Below are 24,854 nucleotides of genomic sequence, written 5' to 3' on the forward strand. Positions count from 1 at the left end.
CTTTTTATGTAAAAACCATACTAAAAATATAAGTAAACCTCAGGAAACATTATAAGATACTAAAACTATCCATGCCATGGGACCTTTAAGGGATATCAATTATATCACATAATTGTGTCTTTTTTTTTTAAATCAGTAAACCTCTGTAATGCAGCACTTTGTTTACCAAAAAAAGTGAATAAATTGTTAAATTTTTAACACTTTATAATAAGATCTTGTCAGCGATAGCGTTAGTTAATGCGTTAACAATGAACAAGATTATTATTATGTGTACTATTGTTATAGTAAGATGTGTAGGAGAGCAGAGTTATAAGTTCTGACACATCACTGTCCTTCCACTGACTACCTTTTGCAACTGACCTGATAACTTCGAGAAAAATCTTTGAAGTGACTCCCACGAGTGCAGAATGATGTCTAAGTAACATTAATTTCTAGTGACTTTGTCAGGTCACTTGTTTTTTCACAATTTTAATCAGCTGTAAGCATTTTTGCAGTCCACTTCAGAAATGAAGAGACGTGACTTTTCCAAAACGACCATGTATTTATTTTCTGAATTATTATAGGGTCATAAAAAGGGCAAGTTAATTAATAACAATTATAAAAGAACTAGAAAAATGCTGCATAAAATAGTTTAAGATGAATTATTGGATGACACAGTGCAGGTCACGGTGGCATGTCAATTGCCCAAAGGCTCAATTCTGAAAATAGCCAAGCAAAAACCGAAAAGACAAGACTGGAAAGATCTAAAAATACACTGAACCTAATGAATGTAGCTGTATGAAGGGAAAAAAAAGAAGAAAAAAAAGTCTTTCTTCAAATATCTTTTGTGTTGCACAGAAGTCAGTCAGTCATTCACATTTGGAACAACAGGTGTGAAATAATATCTATTATACATTTTATATATATATTTCTATTCTATTCTATTCTATTCTATTCTATTCTATTCTATTCTATTCTATATATACACATGAATACATACACACAGTGAGGAAAATAAGTATTTGAACACCCTGCTATTTTGCAAGTTCTCCCACTTAGAAATCATGGAGGGGTCTGAAATTGTCATCGTAGGTGCATGTCCACTGTGAGAGACATAATCTAAAAAAAAAAAAAAAAAATCCCGAAATCACAATGTATGATTTTTTAACTATTTATTTGTATGATACAGCTGCAAATAAGTATTTGAACACCTGAGAAAATCAATGTTAATATTTGGTACAGTAGCCTTTGTTTGCAATTACAGAGGTCAAACGTTTCTTGCAGTTTTTTACCAGGTTTGCACACACTGCAGGAGGGATTTTGGCCCTGTCCTCCACACAGATCTTCTCTAGATCAGTCAGGTTTCTGGCCTATCGCTGAGAAACACAGAGTTTGAGCTCCTTCCAAAGATTCTCTATTGGGTTTAGGTCTGGAGACTGGCTAGGCCACGCCAGAACCTTGATATGCTTCTTACAGAGCCACTCCTTGGTTATCCTGGCTGTGTGCTTTGGATCATTGTCATGTTGGAAGACCCAGCCTCGACCCATCTTCAATGCTCTAACTAAGGGAAGGAGGTTGTTCCCCAAAATCTCCCAATACATGGCCCCGGTCATCCTCTCCTTAATACAGTGCAGTCGCCCTGTCCCATATGCAGAAAATCACCCCCAAAGCATGGTGCTACCACCCCCATTCTTCACAGGAGGGATGGTGTTCTTGGGATGGTACTCATCATTCTTCTTCCTCCAAACACGTTTAGTGGAATTTTGACCAAAACATTTTTATTTTGGTCTCATCTAACCACATGACTTTCTCCCATTACTGCTCTAGATCATCCAAATGGTCATTGGCAAACTTAAGACGGGCCTGGACATGTGCTGGTTTAAGCAGGGGAATATTAAGTGCCACGCATGATTTCAAACCATGACGTCTTAGTGTATTACCAACGGTAACCTTAGAAATAGGGGTCCCAGCTCTTTTCAGGTCATTGACCAGCTCCTCCTGTGTAGTTCTGGGCTGATTTCTCACCTTTCTTAGGATCATCGAGACCCCACGAGGTGTGATCTGGCATGGAGCCCCAAGGGAGATTGACAGTCATGTTTAGCTTCTTCCGTTTTCTAATGATTGCTCCAACAGCGGACCTGTTTTCACCAAGCTGCTTGGCAATTTCCCTGTAGCCCTTTCCAGCCTTGTGGAGGTATACAATTTTGTCTCTAGTGTCTTTGGACAGCTCTTTGGTCTTAGCCATGTGAGTAGTTGGATTCTTACTGATTGTATGGGGTGGACAGGTGTCTTTATGCAGCTAACGACCTCAAACAGGTGCATCTAATTGAGGATAATAAATGGAGTGGAGGTAGACATTTTAAAGGCAGACTAACAGGTCTTTGAGGGTCAGAATTCTAGCTGATAGACAGGTGTTCAAATACTTATTTGCAGTTGTATCATACAAATAAATAGTTTTTAAAAAATCATATATTGTGATTTCTAGATTTTTTAAATATTTTTAGATTATGTCTCTCACAGTGGACATGCACCTACGATGACAATTTCAGACCCCTCCATGATTTCCAAGTGGGAGAACTTGCAAAATAGCAGGGTGTTTAAATACTTATTTTCCTCACTGTATAATATATATAAAACTTTGAGAAGGCACTCAGCAGCTGTTACATTGGCAAACCAATCCATCCTCAAGAGAGGCATAATACACCTTGTGAGCACACTAACAATGCTTAATAGCACTCAAACATTGTGTGTGCTGCTATTCAAACAGTACATTCATTCATAAAGACTAGCAAGTGTTAAGTGCATGAAGGCTAAATAAAAGACAGGCAAACGAGAAGAGCAAACCTGACCATAAAGTTTAAACACATAACTACTGCTCCATTATGAGGAGAAGGATACTGACTAGGATGCACATTTCATACCTAAATTCAGCTGCACCTTGATGAATGGCGGTTAAAAGCACTGACTCAAATTGCTGGGGGGACCAAGAAGGATCATTGCACGAGCTGAGTCACACTTAAATAATACTCAGACCTCCCCTCAGCAGTTATGTAATTACCTTATCCTAAAGGTGGTTTCATTACTGTACTATTCTAGCTGAATGACCATTTTTAATGCAGGCTGCACCTCTTCTGAATCATCCACTGGATGCAGATGAATACAGCCAAGTGAAACGAGGCTAAGGTTTATTCTTATCGGTCCAACAAGAAAAGCAGGCTGCCCCAGTCTGCAGCATAATGTAGAAACAACAAACGCCCTCCTTCCTTTACATTGAGCGTAAGACACATGAAATTTGACACACTATCTTTGTTTATCTTATACACTAAAAACCGCCGTTCTAAACAAACACTAATCGAGGGAGGGTATTGGTTACATTAAAATGAACTGGTTCGCTCTGGTTTTCATAGTGTGATAATGTATTCAGCAGCTGCAAAATGTGAGAATTTCTTGTTTACACATGCTGTAACTGATTTACTAGTTCTGTTACTGTGTGAAAAACGGCTGGCTTGCAAACCACATATGACCATGAAGTCAACACCCCCCCCTCTCACACATCAACAGGCCAGATAAAATACAGAAAGCCTTCCTGTTTCACACAAAAAAACAGATAAGTTACAGATTAGACAACCTTAAAAGACACTGACCTTTACTGCGAGTCAAAGACAAGGTTTTCTGAGATTCTAGGTTTCCTCGGTTGAATCAGAGTAAAGGAACTGACTGACCATGCAGAAAGTTACTGAGCATGAGTTTCATATTAACATAGTGAAGCTAATAACATTTATTCCTTTAAATGTTACTATACTACATTTCTAACTAATTTCTTTTAATTATCAGTTAGACACTAGTATTAAGTGATGGGTCATATTAATTCAGTCACAAACACAATCACAAACACAGATAGTATCTATTCCTGATTTACAATTTATTAAATACTATTACTTATTTATGAGACACTAGGATAACTTTTTCAAATGTAATGACTTGTCAGAATCAGGGTTATTATAGTTAATACACTGTAAAAAATGACTTAGAAAGAAAGTTACCTAGTTGCCTTAAAATTGAGTTCATTGAAATTAAAATTTTTAGTTAATACAATGAGCATTTTTTGAGATTCGACAACCTTTATTAAAATATTATTAAAAGATTTTGTAAGCATATTGGGTAATTGTGTGTTTTATTTCTGATGATGCAGTAAAACATGCCAAATAGTGCTATTTTCATGATGTATCCAATTTTTTTATGTGGTTCAGAAACAATAATATTTTGAGTTTCTATTTATTAAACAAATTTCTTTCATTGCATTAACTATTTTTTTTAATTTCAATAAACTCAAAATTAAGGCAACCAAGTTACTTACTTTTTTAAGCTAAACCAACAAAAACCAACACTTTTTTTTTTACAGTGTAATAATAAAAAATTGTTACTTAAAATAAAATATTTTATAAACCGTAAACTTTTATTTCAGCCAACGCAACATTTATCATTTAGTTTAAAAACCCCTAAAACATAATTAAAAACAACTGGAATACACACGTGTATATGAAACGATACTGGTCTAAATATTTACTACCAGACAATCCTAAATATTTAGGACTAGGCCTACTAGTAACTAGCTGAATAGTTACAAGCTGCTAAACTACTTAACGAGCAAGTAATTTAAATTAATACTGATGTGTCAACTATTCGGAAAAAATATTGACATAAATGTGCAATTATTTGATGTTACAAATAGTTATGCATCACAACAACCCAGGCAGGATTATAAAATAATAATTAATACCAGAAGTTAATTAATAAGGCCTGACTAATTGAAAAGATACATGAGGTATGAAACCTTTTAAGTGAAACTGTAAAATATTCTAGTCATAACTGGATTAAGTATAATAAGTATCTAGAACACAGGGATTATTTTACAAATTACCAGGATCACAAACCAACTTAGCTTTTCTACAGATCTGATGGTGAAACTAGTATCATGAGCGAATGAGGCATTAATCAAGACGGAATTCAAGGAATGTAATGAACAGATAAACCATCCTTCAGATCATCACCACACCAGAACAATCAACAGATCTGAAAACATGACATGGGTTGACCACATCTACTCGCCACAGTAAACATACCGTTCGCTGATTAAAAAACAAAACAAAACGAAATGTCAGAAAAGACGCCATTATTAATCCCAAAGTGAAATCACAGCGAAACTTTTCCATCTAACTTACTTGTAAGTTATACGTCACAATCCTCTCAAGAAAAGCCGCAACGATAAATGAATGATAGGCCAAGAACGACTCTAAAAGTGGGACTTAAAAGACGTGGTATACCTCTAAACATAGGACAAAAAGATGACTTAGTAACGAGAATACATGCTCTGTAAACTATAAACCACAAGTTCAATTAAACAACACGAGGCCTCGATGACAAACTTTAAACACAAAGAGGCTCGCGCAAACTTCAGCTACAAAAGTTTCTACTTACCATTTTTTAAGAAACTTCACATGATTTCCTATCCTTTTTCTCGGGGCAGTTTCTTTTCTTTTCAATCCTTTTTTCTATTTTCGACACAGACAGTATCTTTTTATTAAGCATCCACCACACCGGTGGTAACAACAAGTGCAGTGAACAAATACACGGGAACGATGGTCATACACACTGCGCGCACACACACACACATTCAGCGCTGCTTCACTCGAGGCATGACGGGAACAGAAGGCGGCGGAGTTTGTCTTCCCATCAAGATCAGCAGCACTCCTCCTTTCTTTCAGACCAATGTTATTTTAAACAATATTATAGTTTTTATCCATATTTTGAATATATATATATATATATATATATATATATATATATATATATATATATATATATATATATATATATATATATATATATTTTTTTTTTTTTTTTTTTTTTTTTTTTTTTTTTTTTTGTTGTTGTTGTTGTTGTTTTTTTTGGTTGAAGGTTTAGCCTAATTTAGTTTTTTTAAATGTCTATTAGTTATTTTAGTACATCAGGTGAAACTGAATTAAATGAGAGTTTTGGTTACGGTAAGGACGTTTTGTTATTGTTTTAACTTACTAACCCTACCACACCAACCGTTACAATTTTCAGCAAAAAGACAACTAGATTTGTATTTGTATTTCCTGAAGTAGGCCTTAAAAGACAGTAAAAGAAGTGGATTAGTGATAAAGGGGAGAAAATAGAAACTGAAATAGAACTGTAAACCAATAGATCAGATACAACATAAAAACTCCTAAACATAAGAGACTAGGTGAGTCCCAATCCTCAAAGTTGTGGCAAATAGCCATTACACTGTCCTATTTTAGGCTATGTTGTATACAGTATATCAAGAGAACCTGCTGATTCATAAGGCAGTTCTGTAATTTAACACTGATGTGATCAAATTGTTTGCAGCTACAGCTCAGAAGGCTGGTGTTCAGCAGGCCTGATTTTCCCTGATGAAACTGATAGTGCTACAACACTTTATATTTCTTTGTTTTATTCACACATTAAGTCTTATATTTCATCTTATGCATGAGGTCAAGAAGCCTATGAGAAAAACGCACAACTGGTAAAATAACTCCCAATTAGTTCCGCTTGAATGACAACTTTAAATTCTTTTTTTTTAAATAGAATTTTTTTTAAATATATATTTTCTTTTTTTTTTAATTCTATTTTTTTTTCTTCAAAAAAAAAAAAAGATTAAAAAATAGAATTTATGAAAAGGGTAGGCTACTTTGCAGAACATAATATGGCAGTGACATCATCAACGCACTGCATTCCACAGAACCATATAGCCCACCGTTCACATCTCCTCTTGATAACGTGAGATGCACAGCTGTCAAGTTGTAAATCTAGCAATGGTGGACAGCGTTGCAACAAAACGCCCCACGGTTCTGAGTATTCCTGTGTAGAAGCCAAACCTCTATCCAAAATATGCAGTCTCTTGGCATTATCTTGGCGTCTGGGACAGGCAGGATAGTGGAGAAGAGGAGATTCACCAGATAGACCTGAGGGCGGCTGGTTAAATGTACCAACACCATGGAGTAAACTCCCTCTCATGTACCGACAAAGACAAGGGGCAAGCCCCAAGAATTCGGTAGCTGAGGAGCCCAATCCCCTATCCTGCAAAGCGCAGGAGTGCAAGGAGACACAATAATGTGGAGAACAGGAGAAAGCTATCCCATATACAAAGCCCTAGAGAGGAAGGAGACATTATACTATACATTTATATTATAAAGTTTGAAAAGTTTACGTTTTCTTCCTTTTATTGAATGAATGCATTTCCTGTCTTCACCGAGATGACATTCCGGTAGGTAACGTTAGTCAAAATATGGAGCTTTAACACTTACAGAAAATATAAAGTGCACCTCAATATCGTGGTGAAGTCAGACATCACTTAAGTGGGAGGCGGATCTTTGTGAAAAAGGACCTCTATTCTGTGGCTCTATCCAATTATTTGATTTATATATTATTAATCAACCAGGGCTTTTGATTGAATGAACAATCCCAATTCGGCTGACAACAACAGTTTCCTGAAAATATAGATTTATATTAATTAGTTTAAAAATAAAAGACAAAATCCTGTTTGTGGGATTAATTTTTTTTTATCATGATCTTGCATTTTTGTCATATGTCTCTTCACAGTTTTGTTATCACACTTAAATTGTGCGAATTTGATGTAAAACACTTCCTTCGTTAAAACGATACTGTATCTATGCCCTGTGCTTTGAAAGACTTAATCCCAACAACCACTCACAAGTTCACACAATTTCTCACAAGAAAAACACATCCATTCGCTCTTCTTGAATGCACCTCACTGCTTTATTTACAGCAGTTATTTCCATTGATATCAAGATTTGACATCTGAAGCCGAAGGCGTCTAGATACTCCTGTGCATCTTAGAGCTGCTGGCTGATCAGAGGTCCAGGATGATTAGTATGATTTTCGGATTAGAAAAAATAAAGATTCGAGACAAACATGTAAAAACATTTCTACAACCGGCAATAACTCGAATGACGACATATCAACTATGTACAAAAACATCAATAATATATTTATATATACTTTTATCATCATCTATACCCACTAAAATATATCAAAGCAGCAACTATTGGTCAATCCGAGGAACTCTTTAATCAAAAGTCCTGAAAACAGTTTAAATATCCTTCAGCTGTAAATGTGTGAACACCAGGGGGGGAAAAGAAGAAAAAGCGCACAGGTAAGCAAATAAATAAAAAAATAGAGTCCAAAAATCTGTTCATTCTCTCTGTGTAGTCTGGAATACTGAGTAGCAGGTAAAAAAAGCAGTGTCTTGTACAGGCTTCCCCTGTAGACAGTTTGTTCTTGGAAGGACGCTAAAAGTCATCCTACAGTTCCCAAGTTCAACATTTTTGCCACCAAAGCCAAAAGTTGTCACAAATCCATGTTTTCATGACATAGGCCACAGACAAAGTAAGGTCACTTTTTTCTTCTTTTTTTAATTTTGTCTATATTTTGTCTTTTTCTGGAGAGAGTAAGGGAGAATCTGTTGGTGGATGAGGAGAAAGTCTGAGGAGATGTAAGGTTAAAAGCAGCCTTCTGGTTGTCTGAGGTTAATTTCACAGTTTGTTCCATTTGACCAGTCCTTGAAACTTGGCAATATTTATTTTTAAAAAAAGAAGAAAAAAAAGAAAAGAAGCAGTTAATGAGTATTTTCTTCTTTAAGTACTAAAAACCTGCACCCTGTATCATCATCATACTGAGGCAGTAAAGAAGAAAATGAATGTCCTGAGATTACTTTCTGAAGGGCTTCTGATATTGAGCTCAATAAAAGTGAATCTATAAAATGATGAAAAAAAGCTTGATGAGGTTAATAATATTAAGAAGGGTTAGATCGGGGTAAGGATAAGATGCGTCCGTTTTTCTTGCCGCCGTTCATATGCGTATACGGCACATGCTCCTCATAACTCCCTCGAAGACCCACGGATGAGCCCTCGTCCCCATCTAAACAGCACTCCCTCTGAGAGTACGAGGAAGGGTCCAGTGGGATGCTCTCCATGTTCTCCAGGTCCATGTCAAACTCTTCCGTCTCAGGCGGCTTGTTCTCCTCACTGTAGAAGAAGGAGACCTCTTGAAATGAGGGATGCAGATCCTCCCGGAGCATCTCGATGATCTCCTGGAAGGTGGGCCTCATTTTGGGATTGTAATGCCAGCTCATCTGCATCAGGTTATGCCTGTAAAAAGATCAGGAAAAAGAAGACGAGTCAGCTAAAGACTGAATTTTTAAAATTCCAGTACATTTATTTATGTGTAAAGTATAGCCCCTTCAGCATGGTGAAAGTGAATTTAAAAAACAAACAAAACAAGTCATACAATTAACAAAACCCTATATATAACATTTAAGATTAATATAAGATAAAAATTCTTAAATACATTGAGGTGATACTTTTTTAAACTTTGTATAAATACATCAGTTACATATATGAATTAAAAGTAAAGTCCAGTGAAATGTGTTTAACAGTCATTGCATGTATTTCAGTAATACACTCACAGTCTGTCTGCGCAGTTGTCAGGTCTGTCCAGGTATCCTCCCTCCATCACAAACTTAAGGACTTGTTCATTGGAGAGCCCCTGATATGGCTGCTCAGCCAGAGTGCTAATCTCCCATAACACCACACCAAACGACCTGCACAAGCACAACGTGGATCATGAGTGACTAAAAAAATACCATAAGGATTGTCCTGCAACAATGACATGCGGCTTTGTAGGGTTGTTTGTGTGTGAGCACATGGTCGGCTCACCAGCAATCTGAATGAGCGGTGAAGACTCCATCCTTCAGCGACTCAGGGGCCATCCATCTCACAGGAAGCAGGCCCTTTCCACCCTTTCTGTAGTAATCAGTCTCATAAATGTCTCTCGTCATGCCAAAATCTGACAGCAGCAAAAGACAAAATAACACCATTAGAAAGCTCTTAAAATAACATTACACAGTCCACATGAGATACACTACACACCCTGTGCTTTCTTCATCCACACCTGTACCTCCTTTTTTATTATGAGCTTGCATTCAGCATCTGATTTTGCCACTTTGTGTGGCATAGCTAGAATATTTTACTAGCCTCGTGCAGTTATTTGATTTCAGAAACTAGACCCAAGACTAGTTCCACCCGGACAGCGAAACATTTATCAGTGTTTTTTCATCTTAAGGATCTTTAAAGTGGCACCTATTATGAAAAAAATGCATTTTAACAAAATATTTTTGGTATTTACACAGAATTGTACAGGAAAGGCCATTGCAAAGGAACTATGAAGACAGGACCTATTTAAATTTGAAATAAATGTGCCTCTATCTCTTGTAATGTACCTCCAATTTTTACAGTCAGGTCTTCGGCCACCATGCAGTTCCTGGCAGCAAGATCTCTGTGCACAAACTTCTTGGCGTTCAGATAAGCCATGCCATCTGCTATCTCTGCGGCCATTTGAATCATCTCTTTGAGCGTTGGAGGAGGTCGACCTGGGTTATTCTATAACAAAGCAATCAAACAACATCGTAAAACAAAAATCTTAAAAGTAAGTCATTTTTAAAAGATTTGAATGTGTAATATTAACTAATCAAAAATACTACCTCCTTTCTGAAAAATCTAGCAGGTCTGATAGTGACACTTTTGGTATGACTTGTTACCTCTGAGTCAGGTCTGAGAGAACGCAGGAAACTCTTCAGATCCCCATGTGTCATGAGCTCCATCACCACTAGAGTGGGCTGGCCTTTAGACACCACCCCTAGCAGCCTCACCTAACCCACAAAATCATGTCAGATACTATCAGAATATATCAAAGTCCAACCAGCGTTATTGTTAAATAAAACTAAACCTAAAACTATTAAAATAATTTTCAGTTGTGAAAATAAAACCTTAAATAGAAACTTTTTCTGACAGTAAACATGTATAAATGTTAAAAAAGATTTCTATTTCAAATAAATTATATTCTTATGACCTTACAATTCATCTAAGAATCCTTTAAAAAGTACTCATTGGTTAATGGGTAATAATAATAAGGTCCATTATCAATATTTGTAATAATAATAATAATAATAATAATAATAATTGATTGAGCACCAAATCAGAATATCAGAATTATTTCTGAGGAATAATGTGATATTTCTAGACTTGAGTAATGATGCTGAAAATTCAGCTTTCATATTTCAGGAATAAATTACATTTTAAAATATATTCAAATATAATCGAATACTGTTATTTTATATTGTAATAACATTTAACAGTATTACTGTTTTTATTGCATTTCTGATCAAATAAATGCAGCCTTAGTGTCCATAAGATATGTCTAAAACCATAAAAAAGCATAATATTCCAAACCTTTGAACGGTAGTGTTTATCTAAATATTAGATGAAAAGAAATGCTGCTTAGGCAACTAACTTTAATAAATAAGTTTAAGTTGAAACACTAAAATTACAACTAAAATAATTATTTAATTAGCTAAATAGAAATATAAAAATGAATGAATATTACAAAAGCACATAAAAATGACACAAAAATTACTCAAATTAAAATATGAAAACAAAAGCTTATTCAAAACAATAAACAGTACATAACCAACACTAAAATAAGACTACAAAACATGCGGGCTGACATGAAAGACTTACCACATGGTGGCAGCTGAATGCCTTCATCACAGAAGCTTCGTTGAGGAACTCAATCCTCTCTCTGAGGCTGGCCGACTCGTTAACCGTCTTCACCGCGACACGGGTCTGAGGCTCGCCTTTAACTATGTCCTTTCCGATGCCCTCATACACCATGCCGAAAGATCCCTGGCCTAACTCTCGCAATAGATTAATCTTTTCACGGGGCACCTCCCACTCGTCTGGCTCATACACTGCATAAACACAACAGACATACAGGACACACTGTCATATTTGAGATAAAGCAGATCTTAGACAAAAGGGAAAGTCAATTTAAATGTGATAATCTGCCTAAATCGATCATTAATGTGATCAACTCTTCTGATAAAAAAAATTAAATGTGAATCGACCCCAGAATTTTCTGCCAAAGGTCACACAGAGAGGGAAAGGAAGGTAGCTCACCCTCATCTGGGCTGAAATACTCAGGATTTGGCGAGGTATAAAGTCGCCCAGTCGGACCTTCTGTTTGTCTGGTAAGAAGAACACATAAATAATGAAATCCATTACTCATAAGGAATAGTGTCCTATATGAGTTTTTCAGGACAATCACAATACAAGACACTTACTTTTTCTTGAACATGAAAAAGCCCACACCTCCCATCACAAGGAGTAAAAAGACACAGATCACTGGACCAATCACAATCTTCAGCATGTTGGATGGGTCCACGCCTGTTCACACAGAAATATATACGTATATAATATAAATATATAAAAGGTACAGCTGCAGGACACAATAGAGCAAATAATAATTAAAAGATTGAATAAAAATATGATCTAAATACTGATTTTAAGAGGAAGACTTAAAGGTTGGGTAAGAATTATCTAAAACACTTTTGTCCAAATTTGTTTAAACTTACTTTATATGTCAATACATAATTAAAATGTAAGTACTCTGGAAAAGAGAGTATAAAAAATGAGTGACTCTAGACTTTTTAATCTGCAATAAACACCACTCATTATTTTAGTTCGGGACGAAACAATGGATTGGTTTGGGTGACTGTCACTCTCTTTCGCTACCATGGCTACCACCCCTTTTGCTACAGGATCTGCCCACATGCGTACACCCGTTTGATTTGAGGAGTTTAAGCACAGATATGTATACGTAGATGGAAAATGTATGTAAAAACAAACATTGACCCTTTGAAAGTGTTTAAATGAAGCTAAATGTAAGAGTATTTAAAGAAGACAAACCTACATATTTCTGCAGTTCTATATAAGCATACCGTTCTTTTTTGAGCGAGTCTGTTGTCTATTTTTGCCGCGATGTTCGCGCTGAATTAAAGCCACTGTGCATAGTTCTTGATCAACTTGACCTGATTAACATGAAAAATAACCGATTTCATCATAAAATCATGTAGTGCAGTGTTCCGTGTTTCACAATCACTACATAACACCTAGCGCTGTGAAATAAATAATAAAATACACGAAAACACATCACTGCCAGAAGATTTTGCCCAAACTTCCAAGGCCTGTTTAAATGATTAAACTAAGCGTATCTTAACATTAATGTTACATTTATCAAGTGAACAACGTATATACAGGACATTATATCCATGTGTTTGGCATTTGCAGCAGATATATGCCAGAGTCCTGCAACGGGTCGGGTACCCGCGGGTATCCGCGGGTACCCGCATAAAAGTGGCTAAAACGGGTAGATTATGACATTTATAAAATTCACGGGCGGGGATGCGGGCGGATAATTAACTCTGTGCGGGCGGGTAGTAGCGCGGATGGGCGGATGAAAAATATGAGCAATATTTCTGTGGCAAAGTGAACGCGAGAGCGAGAGAGAGAGAGACCAGGGCGTGATTGTGAATGAGCGTCACCTGCGAGCCACACCGGTCTCGAGTCCTCTGAGGGAGCTCGGAAGCATATAAGGACGAGAGATCACCAGACCTGGATTTGACGTTGAGTTGTGTTTACGTTTTATTATGCGTGTGCGCATGGGAGATGTCCATGAAGGGCTACTCACGTTACTTTCGTTTTGTTTGGTTAAGTCTTTTAAATGTTCGCTGGTTCCCAGCTCCTTCTTCCCCCATCCAACATTTTGTAGGCTATTACAATTTCTATGTCCAAATTACCATTACACATACACGCAACAATGATATACCATTTGACCCATCACGTCACCACCACTGCGACATTGAAACTTTAGTTGATGCCTCTCGTAGCGCAGAAGGAGCGAGCGTTGCAGGAGTAGCAATGGATGAAGTAAAAGTAAAGCTGGTGAGTGGAGTAGCTATATGAAATTGTTGACAATGAGTCTTTAAAGGCACTTTTGCCTGTTTCATTAGCCCATTCATGACGCTGTTGATGTTGAGAGAGGTGTAGGATAAAAAAATAAAGCATTTTAATTTGAATGTTTTAGCGTGTGTGATTTATCGCGGGCACGGGTCGGGTAACGGGCCAAATATTAACGGGTCTGGGCGGGTACGGATTTAATTTTGAAATTTTCACGGGTCACGGGTCGGATCTGGTGCTAAACCTTGCGGGTACGGGCGGGGGCGGGTCTCAAAAAATGGACCCGTGCAGGACTCTGATATATGCTGCCTGTCATAATTCAAAGCACACCTCGGAGGAGAACACTGGCAAATGTGACAGAATGGACAATATTATAGTCTGTATTTGCAATACACAGTTCAGCTGAGAGTGATCAGCGAGACAAACGCTGCCAGAATGCACAACGGACAGGCGTTGGGCGTGTGCGGCTCCCTCTCTCCGGGGTAAATAATGCGTCTCAGGTAAATAATGCGTCTTCCAGCTGAGCGGTCGGCCATTCATGTGTTTTGGGGGCGCAGCTTTGGAAAGAGCCCAGAAGGGAGAAGGTGGAGTGAATGGAAATAATGAGCTGTCTTTAAAACAGTCGTGAGAGGTCTACAGACACTCAATTTTTATACTTTCTTTTTCAGAGTTTGAAAGTTTAAACAAATTTAGAAAAAAAGTTTTTAACCAATTCTTACCTACCCTACCTTTAATATACCAAGGAATAAAAAAAATCTATTAAAAATAAAACAATACAAATAAAAACCAAATTAACCAATAATAAATAATAAAAATTACACGCAACAAAACAACTTAATGGTTTAAAATGGGGCTTCCATGTTGAGCAACTGCAACATTTATAATTTTTTTCCCTAATGAAGATTTAGTGTGTGTATATGTGGGGAAAAAAAATCTAACTCTAAGACCTTTTCAAAATTCAGTTATGTTGGTCTTATGCATACTTTAAAAACTGAAGATGTGATATTCATAGGCATTATAGGCAAGCCGTCTTACGTAGGTCCTGAACATAGAAGTGTGTTGGCTCTGTCCATGATCCATTGCCTGCCAGTGAGGTTGCTCTGATCCGCACTGTATAGTTCCCAGGGTGCACCACTCTCAGCCTGCAGCCTCCGTCTGCAATATAATTCTTCCTGGATACGCAGTGGTGCAGCTCCTAAGACATAAAGGTATGCAGTTATATAACCCATATTGCTATGCACATCACATTCAAGACGGCCATTATCCAGTGACAAAGGTTTGGCTTTAACATGTTTTTAAAGTCCATCTCACACTAAAACATATAAATGTTACTCATCAGATTTTAATGAAACTGCCAGAAGTCAGTGTAAACAATTATATCAGAGCATTTCAAGTGCAAAACCATCATGTTTTGTTTTGTTTATAACTATTATTAACCTTTATATAATCATCTCTTGTTTATCCGAGGCTTTTCAAAAACAGCATTAGGAACATTTCCACTGTCTCTGGATTGATTTCTCCATGGTTACAGAAACACACCGTTGACGCAATTATGCTAAAAAAGCTTGTTTATTTGGAGCTATTTGGAGATTTCAACAGGATTGATAAAAATCAGTTTAAAAGTGCAGCCAGTGTTCATGGGAGCAGAGTGCGGGCTTCTGTGTAATAACTTACCTCTGTATCTCCCAGTCTCTTGTAATGGACTTCATAGAGAATAATCATGCCGTTAGGGGCCTTAGGCTCCATCCACCTGATGTGTACAGAGTACTCCGACACCTCATAGGTTATCGGACCCACAATATTATCAGCTTTTTCTATACAAAAAAATAAATAAACAGATGGATATAATCAATAAAAAATAACTATACTATATGAAATAATGCAAAATAAAATTACAATCCCGCACCTTCGGGCATGGTGCGGGCACTGACGTATGCTGCCATACTGCATCGAGTGGAGTCATTCTCATGGTTGCAGGCATGGATTTCTATCTGGTAGCTGGTGAAATGGTGCAGATTGGAGATGACTGTTGACTCCTTGGCATAAACAGTCAGTGAAATCTTATTGGCCTCTGCTTCCTCCTCTGGGCTACGAGTAGCAGAGCTATTGGGCAACGAGGAAGGCGTAGTGAAAAGACGAGAGGAGGTCCTGTTGGCAATGCCCATCAGAGATCTGCGCTGTCTTGATGGCCTGGGTACACATAAACATGTAAAGTTCACAAAATGACTGCATAAATGCATAAAACAGAGACAAATTACAGTTTGGAAAATATCTGAAGTAACTTCATTCAACACCTCTGAACAAATCGAAATATTAGCAACTTAGAACAGAAATCCGAACGATCATATTTTTCTTATTGAAGCAAGTTGTTAGCAGAAATAATCTCATTAAGAAAGACAAATTGATTGTACAAAAATACTTTTTTTGATTTGGAATGGATGCATTAAATTGATTTGAAAAGACATTTGGAATGTTACAAAAGATGAAAGCTGTTCCTTTGAACTTTCTATTCATCAAAGAATCCTGAAAAATGTATCACGTCCCACAATAATATTATTATTACCAATGTTGAAAACTGTGTTTTGCTACAGTGTTTATTGTGCACCAAATCAGAATATCAGAATTATTTTTGAGGGTTCATATGACACTGAAAACTGGAGTAATGGATGCAAAAAAATCAGCTTCACCATCACAAAAATAAATTAAGCCTTAACCGTAAGGCTCAGTGTTAGGACCCCTTTTTATCCTCCATTAAGAATAATGACATACGTCATGGTAGCTTGCTGTCACGTGACAAATTGGGCGGTGTTTGGGCCCGTCCACCATTTTGGGATCTGACGCTATCAGTTGCCAGGGGCAACACTAAGAGCGATACAGAGATCAGAGCAGGAAAGACAGCTCGAGGAATTATCACGTCATTTAAACGGAGAAATTTTAAACTGGAAAATAAAAAGAAATGGAGGTTAACTACAGGAGAAATTGCTACCAGTGCCAGGCAGAGGTATTTAGAGGAGCTGGATGATATCAAAAACGTCAATCCATACGAGCTGCCTGCGGCAGAATGGAACAGAGACCTAACGTTAGATGCTTTAACTTACTACCTTGCACGTTCCTGAAACGTTTCTATATAATTTTTGTGCATTCTAAATAATAAATAAATATATCTCCCCACTATCCTGCAACAGTCTAGTGCTCGTCCTCTCATTAACAGTGTTTTTCTCATACTGACCATATTTTATACCTGATGACAAGTTTACATTTCTAAATGAATTTAACTAATAAAAAAGAACGCTTGTGCGCTGGTGCTTTTAGTCCAGTCTTAGTAGACTAAATGGTCAGTACGTACATGTAACGTTAGAGGGAAATGACAGTCAACTAGCTATAGGCCGAAGTTACTTTGAATATTAATCATTTTGGCATTAACATGTAAATTACATACAATAAAATTATTGACAATGAAAAATGACAGAATAGTTTTCAAAATGTTTAATACAAATAAATGAAGGATTGTGTTCATCAGGTGTCAACGCACTCAAGCATCGCGGTCACTAGTAAGACTGACACCCTGTGGTGAAATAATGGAGTATGTTTACCAGTAGATGCTTTCTCAGATCGGCTCAGGGGTAGATTAAAACTTCATGTTCCATTGAGTTTGGACAATTATGTACATGGTAATCATCAGAATATCTCTTCTCCAGTCTCTGTCCTAATCCAATACCTGCTGGACCATCCTCCCAAAATGGCGGAAGGGGGCAGGGCACAGTGTCGTCATCTCATTCTCAATATGCTACCACTGGGAGATATCCTTAGGAAGCATGGCGTTATTTTTCATTATGCTGACAATACTCAGCTCTATATTTCTTCACTTCCCGACGAAAATGACTAATTCACAAGATAAACGGAAAACACAGCTGATATAAAAAATTGGATGAATAGTTTTTTTTCCTGCAACTTAATTCAGAAAAAAATTGATTTTTTTAATTATTGGAAAAAAAAACTCCACGAGTAGTAACCTAGAATACTGTCTAACACTTGATGACTGCTCTGTCAAGCCCTCATCATCAGTGAGGAACCTGGGTGTGCTCTTTGATACCAATCTTTCATTTGAAAGCCATGTTTCTAGCATCTGTAAACCTACATTCTTCCATCTTAAAAATATATCTAAAGTACGGCACATGCTTTCAATGCAAAATGCTGAAAAGTTAGTACATGAGTTCATGAGCTCAAGGCTAGATTATTGCAATGCTTTACTGGGTGACTGCCCTGCTCGCTTAATAAACAAACTCTAGCTGGTCCAAAACGCAGCAGCTAGAGTTCTTACTAGAACCAGGAAGTATGATCATATTAGCCCAGTTCTGTCAACAACGCACTGGCTCCCTATTAAACATTGTATACATTTTTAAATCTTACTTATTACTTACAAAACTCTAAATGGTTTAGCTCTCCAGTACTTAAGCGAGCTCTTAACACATACTCCATCACGTCTATTGCGGTCTCAAAACTCTGGCCAGTTGATAATACCTAGAATATCAAAATCAACTGCAGATCCTTTTCCTATTTAGCACCTAAACTCTGGAACAGTCTTCCTAGCATTGTTCCGGAAACACACTCTTTCAGTTTAAATCTAGACTAAAAACACATCTCTTTACTATGGCATACACATAGAACATTTTTAACTTACATTATTCAAATCAATTGACTGATTGTTATGCTGCATTAACTAGGTCAGCCGGAACCGGGAACACTTCCCATAACACCTGATGTACTCGTTACATCATAAAAAGAGTGGCATCCACACTAATGTTAGTCTCTCTGTTTATCCCGAGGTTTACTGCAGTCGGCTGGATCCAGGCCGTGTCCATATCGGATGGTGGACCTGCATCTGGACATGACCAGCGCATCCTGGAGTGTCTGCTGAACCTGTGTCAATTGGTGGATCCTCTGAATTTGCCTCTCTGGCACATCATCCTGAATGAACCCGTCTCCGGCGTGATGACTCCGACCCTTCAAATATTCATATTCTAGTGTAATTGAGGCGTCATCCTCAACATTGTCGCTATAATATAAATTAAAATAAGCTTAAAACATCACCTCTTTCTCCAGAACAACTGTACAGCCAAATCAATTTTTTTGGTAATATTGTCCGGTTTAACACTGTAAAGCTGCTTTGAAACAATTGTCATTGTAAAGCGCTATATAAATAAAGTTAGCTTGACTTGATGCATTTTACTAGAAGACAGTCTAAATGTGCATCTTTTAAATAGAACAAGACTATCATGCATAAATAGCAAGCCATTTCAGTTCATTGGGTTCCAGTTCATCAGATTCATTACACGTATCACCTCTAGAGGGAGGAAAAGAGCATTTCATGTGGTTGGTTTCAACTATTCCAGTGGTAAACCACTACCAGAGCACAACAGCCTTCAGTTATTTCCTCATATACTATATATTATATTATATATATATAATGATATATATGAGCTCAGGACAGGAAGATTCAGCACTTTAGTTGTGCTCTAAGAGCCAAAGCATTTCTGAGGATAAAATCATTCTCAAGTAAAGCCATACTTTATATCTAAATAAAACAAACTGAATACTTTTCATAGTCTGCAAAGTCGCTGTGAATAAAACATGCAGAACAACTGCAAAACACAACCATAATATGTAGAATGATAGCTAGACAAACCACCTGTTTAAGAGTCTGCACTTCCTCTGAATTTGTTGTGGTAGTGGTTGTCAAGATTGTCCATCCCTACCACAGACAACATCTTCCCCATAAATCAAAGTTTACACTAAAAGAAGGCCTGTACAAGGCATGAGAGAAAGTTTGTGTGTATGTGGGAGTGTACAGTGTGCGTAGGAGTGGAACGAGATCTTTAGAGCCAGCTGTGAGTTTCTGAAGGCCAAAGATTCACAAAGAAGGTGGGAACACGCATAAAAACATGTACTCAAGGCCTTGGAGTCAAAAAAAAATCCGGCGAAAAGCAGTCTGACCACTACTACTAAGACATTCAACCCTGAGCTTAGACTTCTGGAGAAAACAGATGAACACCAGAACAACATTAACCACTCGAGAGTCTCCACTTAGAGGTTCCCTTCAGGTGAAGAATGGGACAGCAGTGTCTTAAGATTCTTTGAATGGAAAATATCTGTTTCTGAGCCCTTCACACTAAAGGTAACTAACAAGTATTTCGCCATTGCCAGCTAAAACGCTATAGGTCAAATAAAAAGCCACATCTAAACATGATCCAGAAGCGCAGGCATTTTGTCTGGGTCAAGGCTCATTTAAAACAAACTGTGGCAAAGTGGAAAACTGTTCTGTGGTCAGGCAAATCAAAATTTGAAGTTCTTTTTGGAAAACTGGAACGCCATGTCATGCCAAGACTTAAGAGGACAAGGACAACCCAAGTTTTTATCAGCGCTCAGTTCAAAAGCCTGCATCTCTATGGTAAGGGGTTGCATGAGTTCTTGTGGCATGGGCAGCTTATACATCTGGAAAGGCACCATCAATGCTGAAAAGTATATCCTAGTTATTTTCCAACATGACAATGCCATAACACATACTGCATCAATTACAACATCATGGCTGCGTAGAAGAAGGATCCGGGAACTAAAATGGTCAGCCTGCAGTCCTGACCTTTTACCCATAGAAAACATTTAGCGCATCATAAAAAGTAAGATGTAACAAAGAAGACCTAAGACAGTTGAGCAACTAGAAGCCTGTATTAGACAAGAATTGGACAACATTCCTATTCCTAAACTTGAGCAAATTCTCTCCTCAGTCCCCAGACGTTTTTGCAGACTATTATACAAAGAAGAGGGGATGCCACAGTGGCACAGATGGCTTTGTCACAACTTTTTTGAGATGTGTTGATGCCATGAAATTTAAAATCTACGTATTTTCCCCTTAAACTTATACATTTTCTCAGTTTAAACATTTGATATGTATTCTGAATAAAGTATTGAAATTTGAAACTTCCACATCATTGCATTCTGATTCATTGACAATTTGTACAGTGTCCCAACTTTTTTGGAATCGGGTTTGTATATTGTCTATACATTAAAATGGTATATGTAATATATATATATTGTCTATATATGAAAATATTCATATGAAAGCTATATATTGTTTATATAAGGAAAACTCTATATAATATGCTATTAAGTTCAAAAATAGCAAAATCTTTTTGTTGTTGTTGGTAAAATAGTCTTTTTTTTCTCTTTTTTTCATAAAACAGCATTTTTGTACCACTCAATGATCGCAGTTCTAATTGATAATTCATACATCAATTATTTTTAATCACAGATTATATGTTCATCATTTGTTTTTGCGGTTCTAATCTACAGAACAGTAGAATTTACCTGGGCTCAAAGACTTCATTATGGAGGTAGTTCTCAAAGGTTTTGCGGTACTCTGACTCCTCCGCCTCTTTCTTCAGCTGTTTTTCTGTTTTGGGGCAAGAGCAGCAGCTGCTACCTTGACCCTGCTCCTCGGTTTGGTTCCACTTCTGTTCCTCTTCGTTGTCCACTTGTGTGGGGGCTCTGGTAGGTAGCTTCATACCTAAACAACAGAAACACAAGGCTTTGATTTTGTTCTTCCATATTTACAGATAACAGTGAGAATCTTACCAACCCCAAACTTTTGAACATTAGTATTCATGTTTTATATCATGGACCTGTATGGTTCTTCTTTCTAACCTTTCTGACAGTAATCAAACTTGTAGAGCTCGCTGGCCTCTGGTTGCTGCTGGCAATAGACTAAGTAGTGTGTGATGTTTCCATTTGGATCATTGGGGGGCTTCCACTTCAGAATGATCTGAGATGAGGAGTTTGACGAGGATATAGGGTCCAGGGGCACGGAGGGTTCTGAAAAACAACAACAACAAAAACTCATCAGTAAATGGAAAAATTAGGCCATCCTTAAAAATATTTTGGTTTGCAGTAACAGTAAAAATTTTTTAAAAAAGGGTCGGTAGGTAGGTCTATATTTTTTTTTTTCAAATTTTAATACAAAAAAAAAAGTAAATTTTTGGTGATGGTGATTACATAGGTATGAATTTAAACAAATTGGCATATCGTGACATCACTGACTGGGTCTTCAAGCCTTGCCTTCGGGCGTGTAGGCTAATTGCAGGCTATATAGACCACAAACAAATTGAAATATTTGTCAAAAACATGTTTATTGCATAAATTTCAGGTGCATTCTTTAAGAAAAGTGTCCAACCACCAGCTAGCTGTCATTGACTCAAAGCTGTCAACCCTCCCTTTTTTTCCGGGTTTCTCACGTATTTTAGCTCTTTTCCCGCTGTCTTCCCGTTTTAGTATTTTCCCGTGATATGTTTCTTATTTTTACGCTCGATTGTGTTAACTCAGAACACGCAACTATCTGTGTCTCTGAAGTGGCTTGCACTTCTTGCCAGACCAACGCATCTGGTGATATAGACTAGTGCATTTGAATATTAAAAAGCAAAAAGTTGTTTTTATGAATTCAATTAATTAAGTAGCTATAACCAGCTATTCAATCAAGAGCAGTGAGTGAGTCCTTATCTTTTGTTTGACAGACAGCAGTAAAGGCTACTGCCCCTTTAAGACCTAATACAGAGATATGCATCGTCTTTCTCAATTGTATAAAGTTCTCTTAAGGGATATACAGACTGTCTGATGGATACTCATCAAGATCGACATGTTGACATACTTCTTGTGTGAGTTTATCCGTTCAAACGCAAGACTTGAAAGAACTCTATTTGCGCGCTGAGACGTGCGCGCGCTGCGCACAGAGACAGATCTTCTCTCACTGCAGAGGTTCTCATTCGCGTCTTCTGGCGAAAATTGAGTGATGATGGCGAAAATGACTGGTCATACGGCAGCACTCGCATGCATTGAACACAGTTTACAAAGATAGACCGTTTTGCCCATGTTTTCTTTTATTATCCCTGTTGTAGTGCACGTGTATCCATCGACAGAACCATACATAAAGCATTATTTTTCAAGTTACAACCAGTGCCGCCGCTCCCACCACGCGCTGGGGTCGAGCAGAACACGCGCTACCCATAGCAACGCGTTATGACAACGACATTTCAGACTGACAGAGACAAGATAAACGGCTTTTCCTCCATTTGTTACTGTTTTGTACACGTTGTTATATTAATTATAATTCAAAATCTGTTTTATTCGCCACAATATAGTAATGATAAATGTTGAGAGGGGCACTTTTGATTCATTTTCAAAAAGGGCAGGGGCTCAAACTAAGCCCTCCCCTCTGCAGTGCACTTGCCTGGTGTGTGTAACGTGTCCATGGTCCTGACTCCTGTCACACAATGCGGCGAAATCTCTGACAGGGCTTTAACAGTCTAACGTTACAGTGAGTGAGAGTATGAGCCGAGCCGAAACGAACGCACGTGCAGGCCATAGTGTGACATCTGTTAATAGTGTAAACATAGATGACGTCACAGGTTTTTCTATAAACGAAAGAACGTAGCCTTCGTTTGTGTGGCCCAGGCAATTTATACATTTATAATACTTACTAAAATATAATTCATATCATTTTATTACTGTTGTATTAGTTGTTTGAAAAGTAAAAAAAGAAATTGGTCGGTCTTAAAGCCAATTTACAACCGGCAAGTCGGTCGGACTAAAAGGAAAAAAAAATAAAAAATTGAGTCGGCCCTAAATTGACAGGGTCGGTCGGGTTACGGCAAACAAGAATATTTTTAAGGATGGCCTTATGAATTATTTTAAATAAGAACAAAGCCAAAAATGTAGACTAATAAAATCGTAGACTCTTAACAAAACTCAATTCTGGTTAGACCACATTGTCAGACTGGGTCACCAATGAGACAAGAAGAATAATGACAGCTTCCTCCTAAAAAGGAAGTACAAGGGCACCATCGATGTCACATTGTGTGAACCCAACCGTTTGCCAAACCAAAAAGAACAAGAGAAAAACCCTAAAGCACTGCTTTCAGGTCCTGCCAACCAGCTGCCGAAACAATGTTCTCAGCTTAGTGAATGGTTATGTGGTTTATCAGGAAGGAAAGACAAAACAAGCTCAAAAGGAAGTCAAACAGACACCTGGCAGCACTGAAAGCAAACCACATTTATCTCATAAATCACAGCCTGACATGCCACACACTCCTGGGTAATTTCACACAACTAAAATTCACCAGCGACCTCTTTTACTAGCCTTTGACCTTTTATTCCTCTCTCATGTCAAGGCAACACGATTAACACTGCTACTGAAATCAACTTACAGAAAATACTCCAGAAATTACTACATTTCAATTTAAGCAGGCTTGGTAAGGAGATCACATGCAAATGCGTAAAAGTGAAAGGGCAAAGAGTAAATGGATGTTCTGAATAAGGGCATACAAAAAACTTTTCATCACAGCTTTCTAAATGTAGAGGTTTGCCCTTAAATCGCACCAAAATAAATATAAAAAAATATCTTCCTAAATACTTCTCCTGAGGCACTTACTGGTAGCATTGGTGCGGACATAGATGATTTCGCTCTTTGCTCCGTGGAGCTGGTGTTCATCAGAAGCGGAGAGCTGGGTTTTAACCATGATGGCATACTGTGTCCATGGCTTCAGAGGGAGGATGAGGTAGCCGGGTTCCTGCTGTTCTTTCCCCTCTGTGGCGCGAGGTGGAGGGTCCACATCTGCTATGACCCAGCTGTTAGAGCCACAAGCATCCTGACCATCGAACTCAGTCACATTCTTATATGGCCTAGAGAAGCAGAGAGATATGTTATTAAACACAAACACAGAAATCCCTTCTTTGCATTTGAAGTCATTCTACAAACCAAGCACAGACAAAAAAATGGACCAATGGATCATTAAAATGCTGAAAATAAAAACAAGGCTGAGAGGGACAGAACAGTCCATTTAACTTGGTGTATATCCTTCAGTCGACAAAACATAAAATATAGTAGGGGTGTAACGATATATCACTAAACTACGA

General features: G+C 37.6%; 2 protein-coding genes across 2 annotated transcripts in view; both read right to left on the reverse strand.

The window, feature by feature from the left end:
• Window positions 1–5,665, reverse strand: part of arhgef18a (rho/rac guanine nucleotide exchange factor (GEF) 18a) — a 28,345-nt gene extending 22,680 nt beyond the window's left edge. The window contains exon 1 of the mRNA XM_067452369.1: window positions 5,458–5,665. The gene's annotated coding sequence lies outside the window, so the exon portion shown is untranslated. The remainder of the gene's footprint in view (window positions 1–5,457) is intronic.
• A 2,111-nt stretch (window positions 5,666–7,776) lies between these two features.
• Window positions 7,777–24,854, reverse strand: part of insra (insulin receptor a) — a 113,171-nt gene continuing 96,093 nt past the window's right edge. The window contains exons 8-21 of the mRNA XM_067452370.1: window positions 24,370–24,620; window positions 21,594–21,761; window positions 21,258–21,456; window positions 15,802–16,085; window positions 15,570–15,709; window positions 14,931–15,090; window positions 12,221–12,323; window positions 12,057–12,124; window positions 11,619–11,848; window positions 10,640–10,750; window positions 10,322–10,481; window positions 9,759–9,888; window positions 9,509–9,643; window positions 7,777–9,191 (exon numbers count right to left, since the gene is read on the reverse strand). Coding sequence (XP_067308471.1) covers window positions 8,837–9,191; window positions 9,509–9,643; window positions 9,759–9,888; window positions 10,322–10,481; window positions 10,640–10,750; window positions 11,619–11,848; window positions 12,057–12,124; window positions 12,221–12,323; window positions 14,931–15,090; window positions 15,570–15,709; window positions 15,802–16,085; window positions 21,258–21,456; window positions 21,594–21,761; window positions 24,370–24,620 — 2,494 coding nt within the window. The 3' untranslated portion in view covers window positions 7,777–8,836. The remainder of the gene's footprint in view (window positions 9,192–9,508; window positions 9,644–9,758; window positions 9,889–10,321; window positions 10,482–10,639; window positions 10,751–11,618; window positions 11,849–12,056; window positions 12,125–12,220; window positions 12,324–14,930; window positions 15,091–15,569; window positions 15,710–15,801; window positions 16,086–21,257; window positions 21,457–21,593; window positions 21,762–24,369; window positions 24,621–24,854) is intronic.

Source organism: Pseudorasbora parva, chromosome 9 (genome assembly GCF_024679245.1).
Source record: "Pseudorasbora parva isolate DD20220531a chromosome 9, ASM2467924v1, whole genome shotgun sequence".
Lineage (NCBI taxonomy): Eukaryota > Metazoa > Chordata > Actinopteri > Cypriniformes > Gobionidae > Pseudorasbora > Pseudorasbora parva.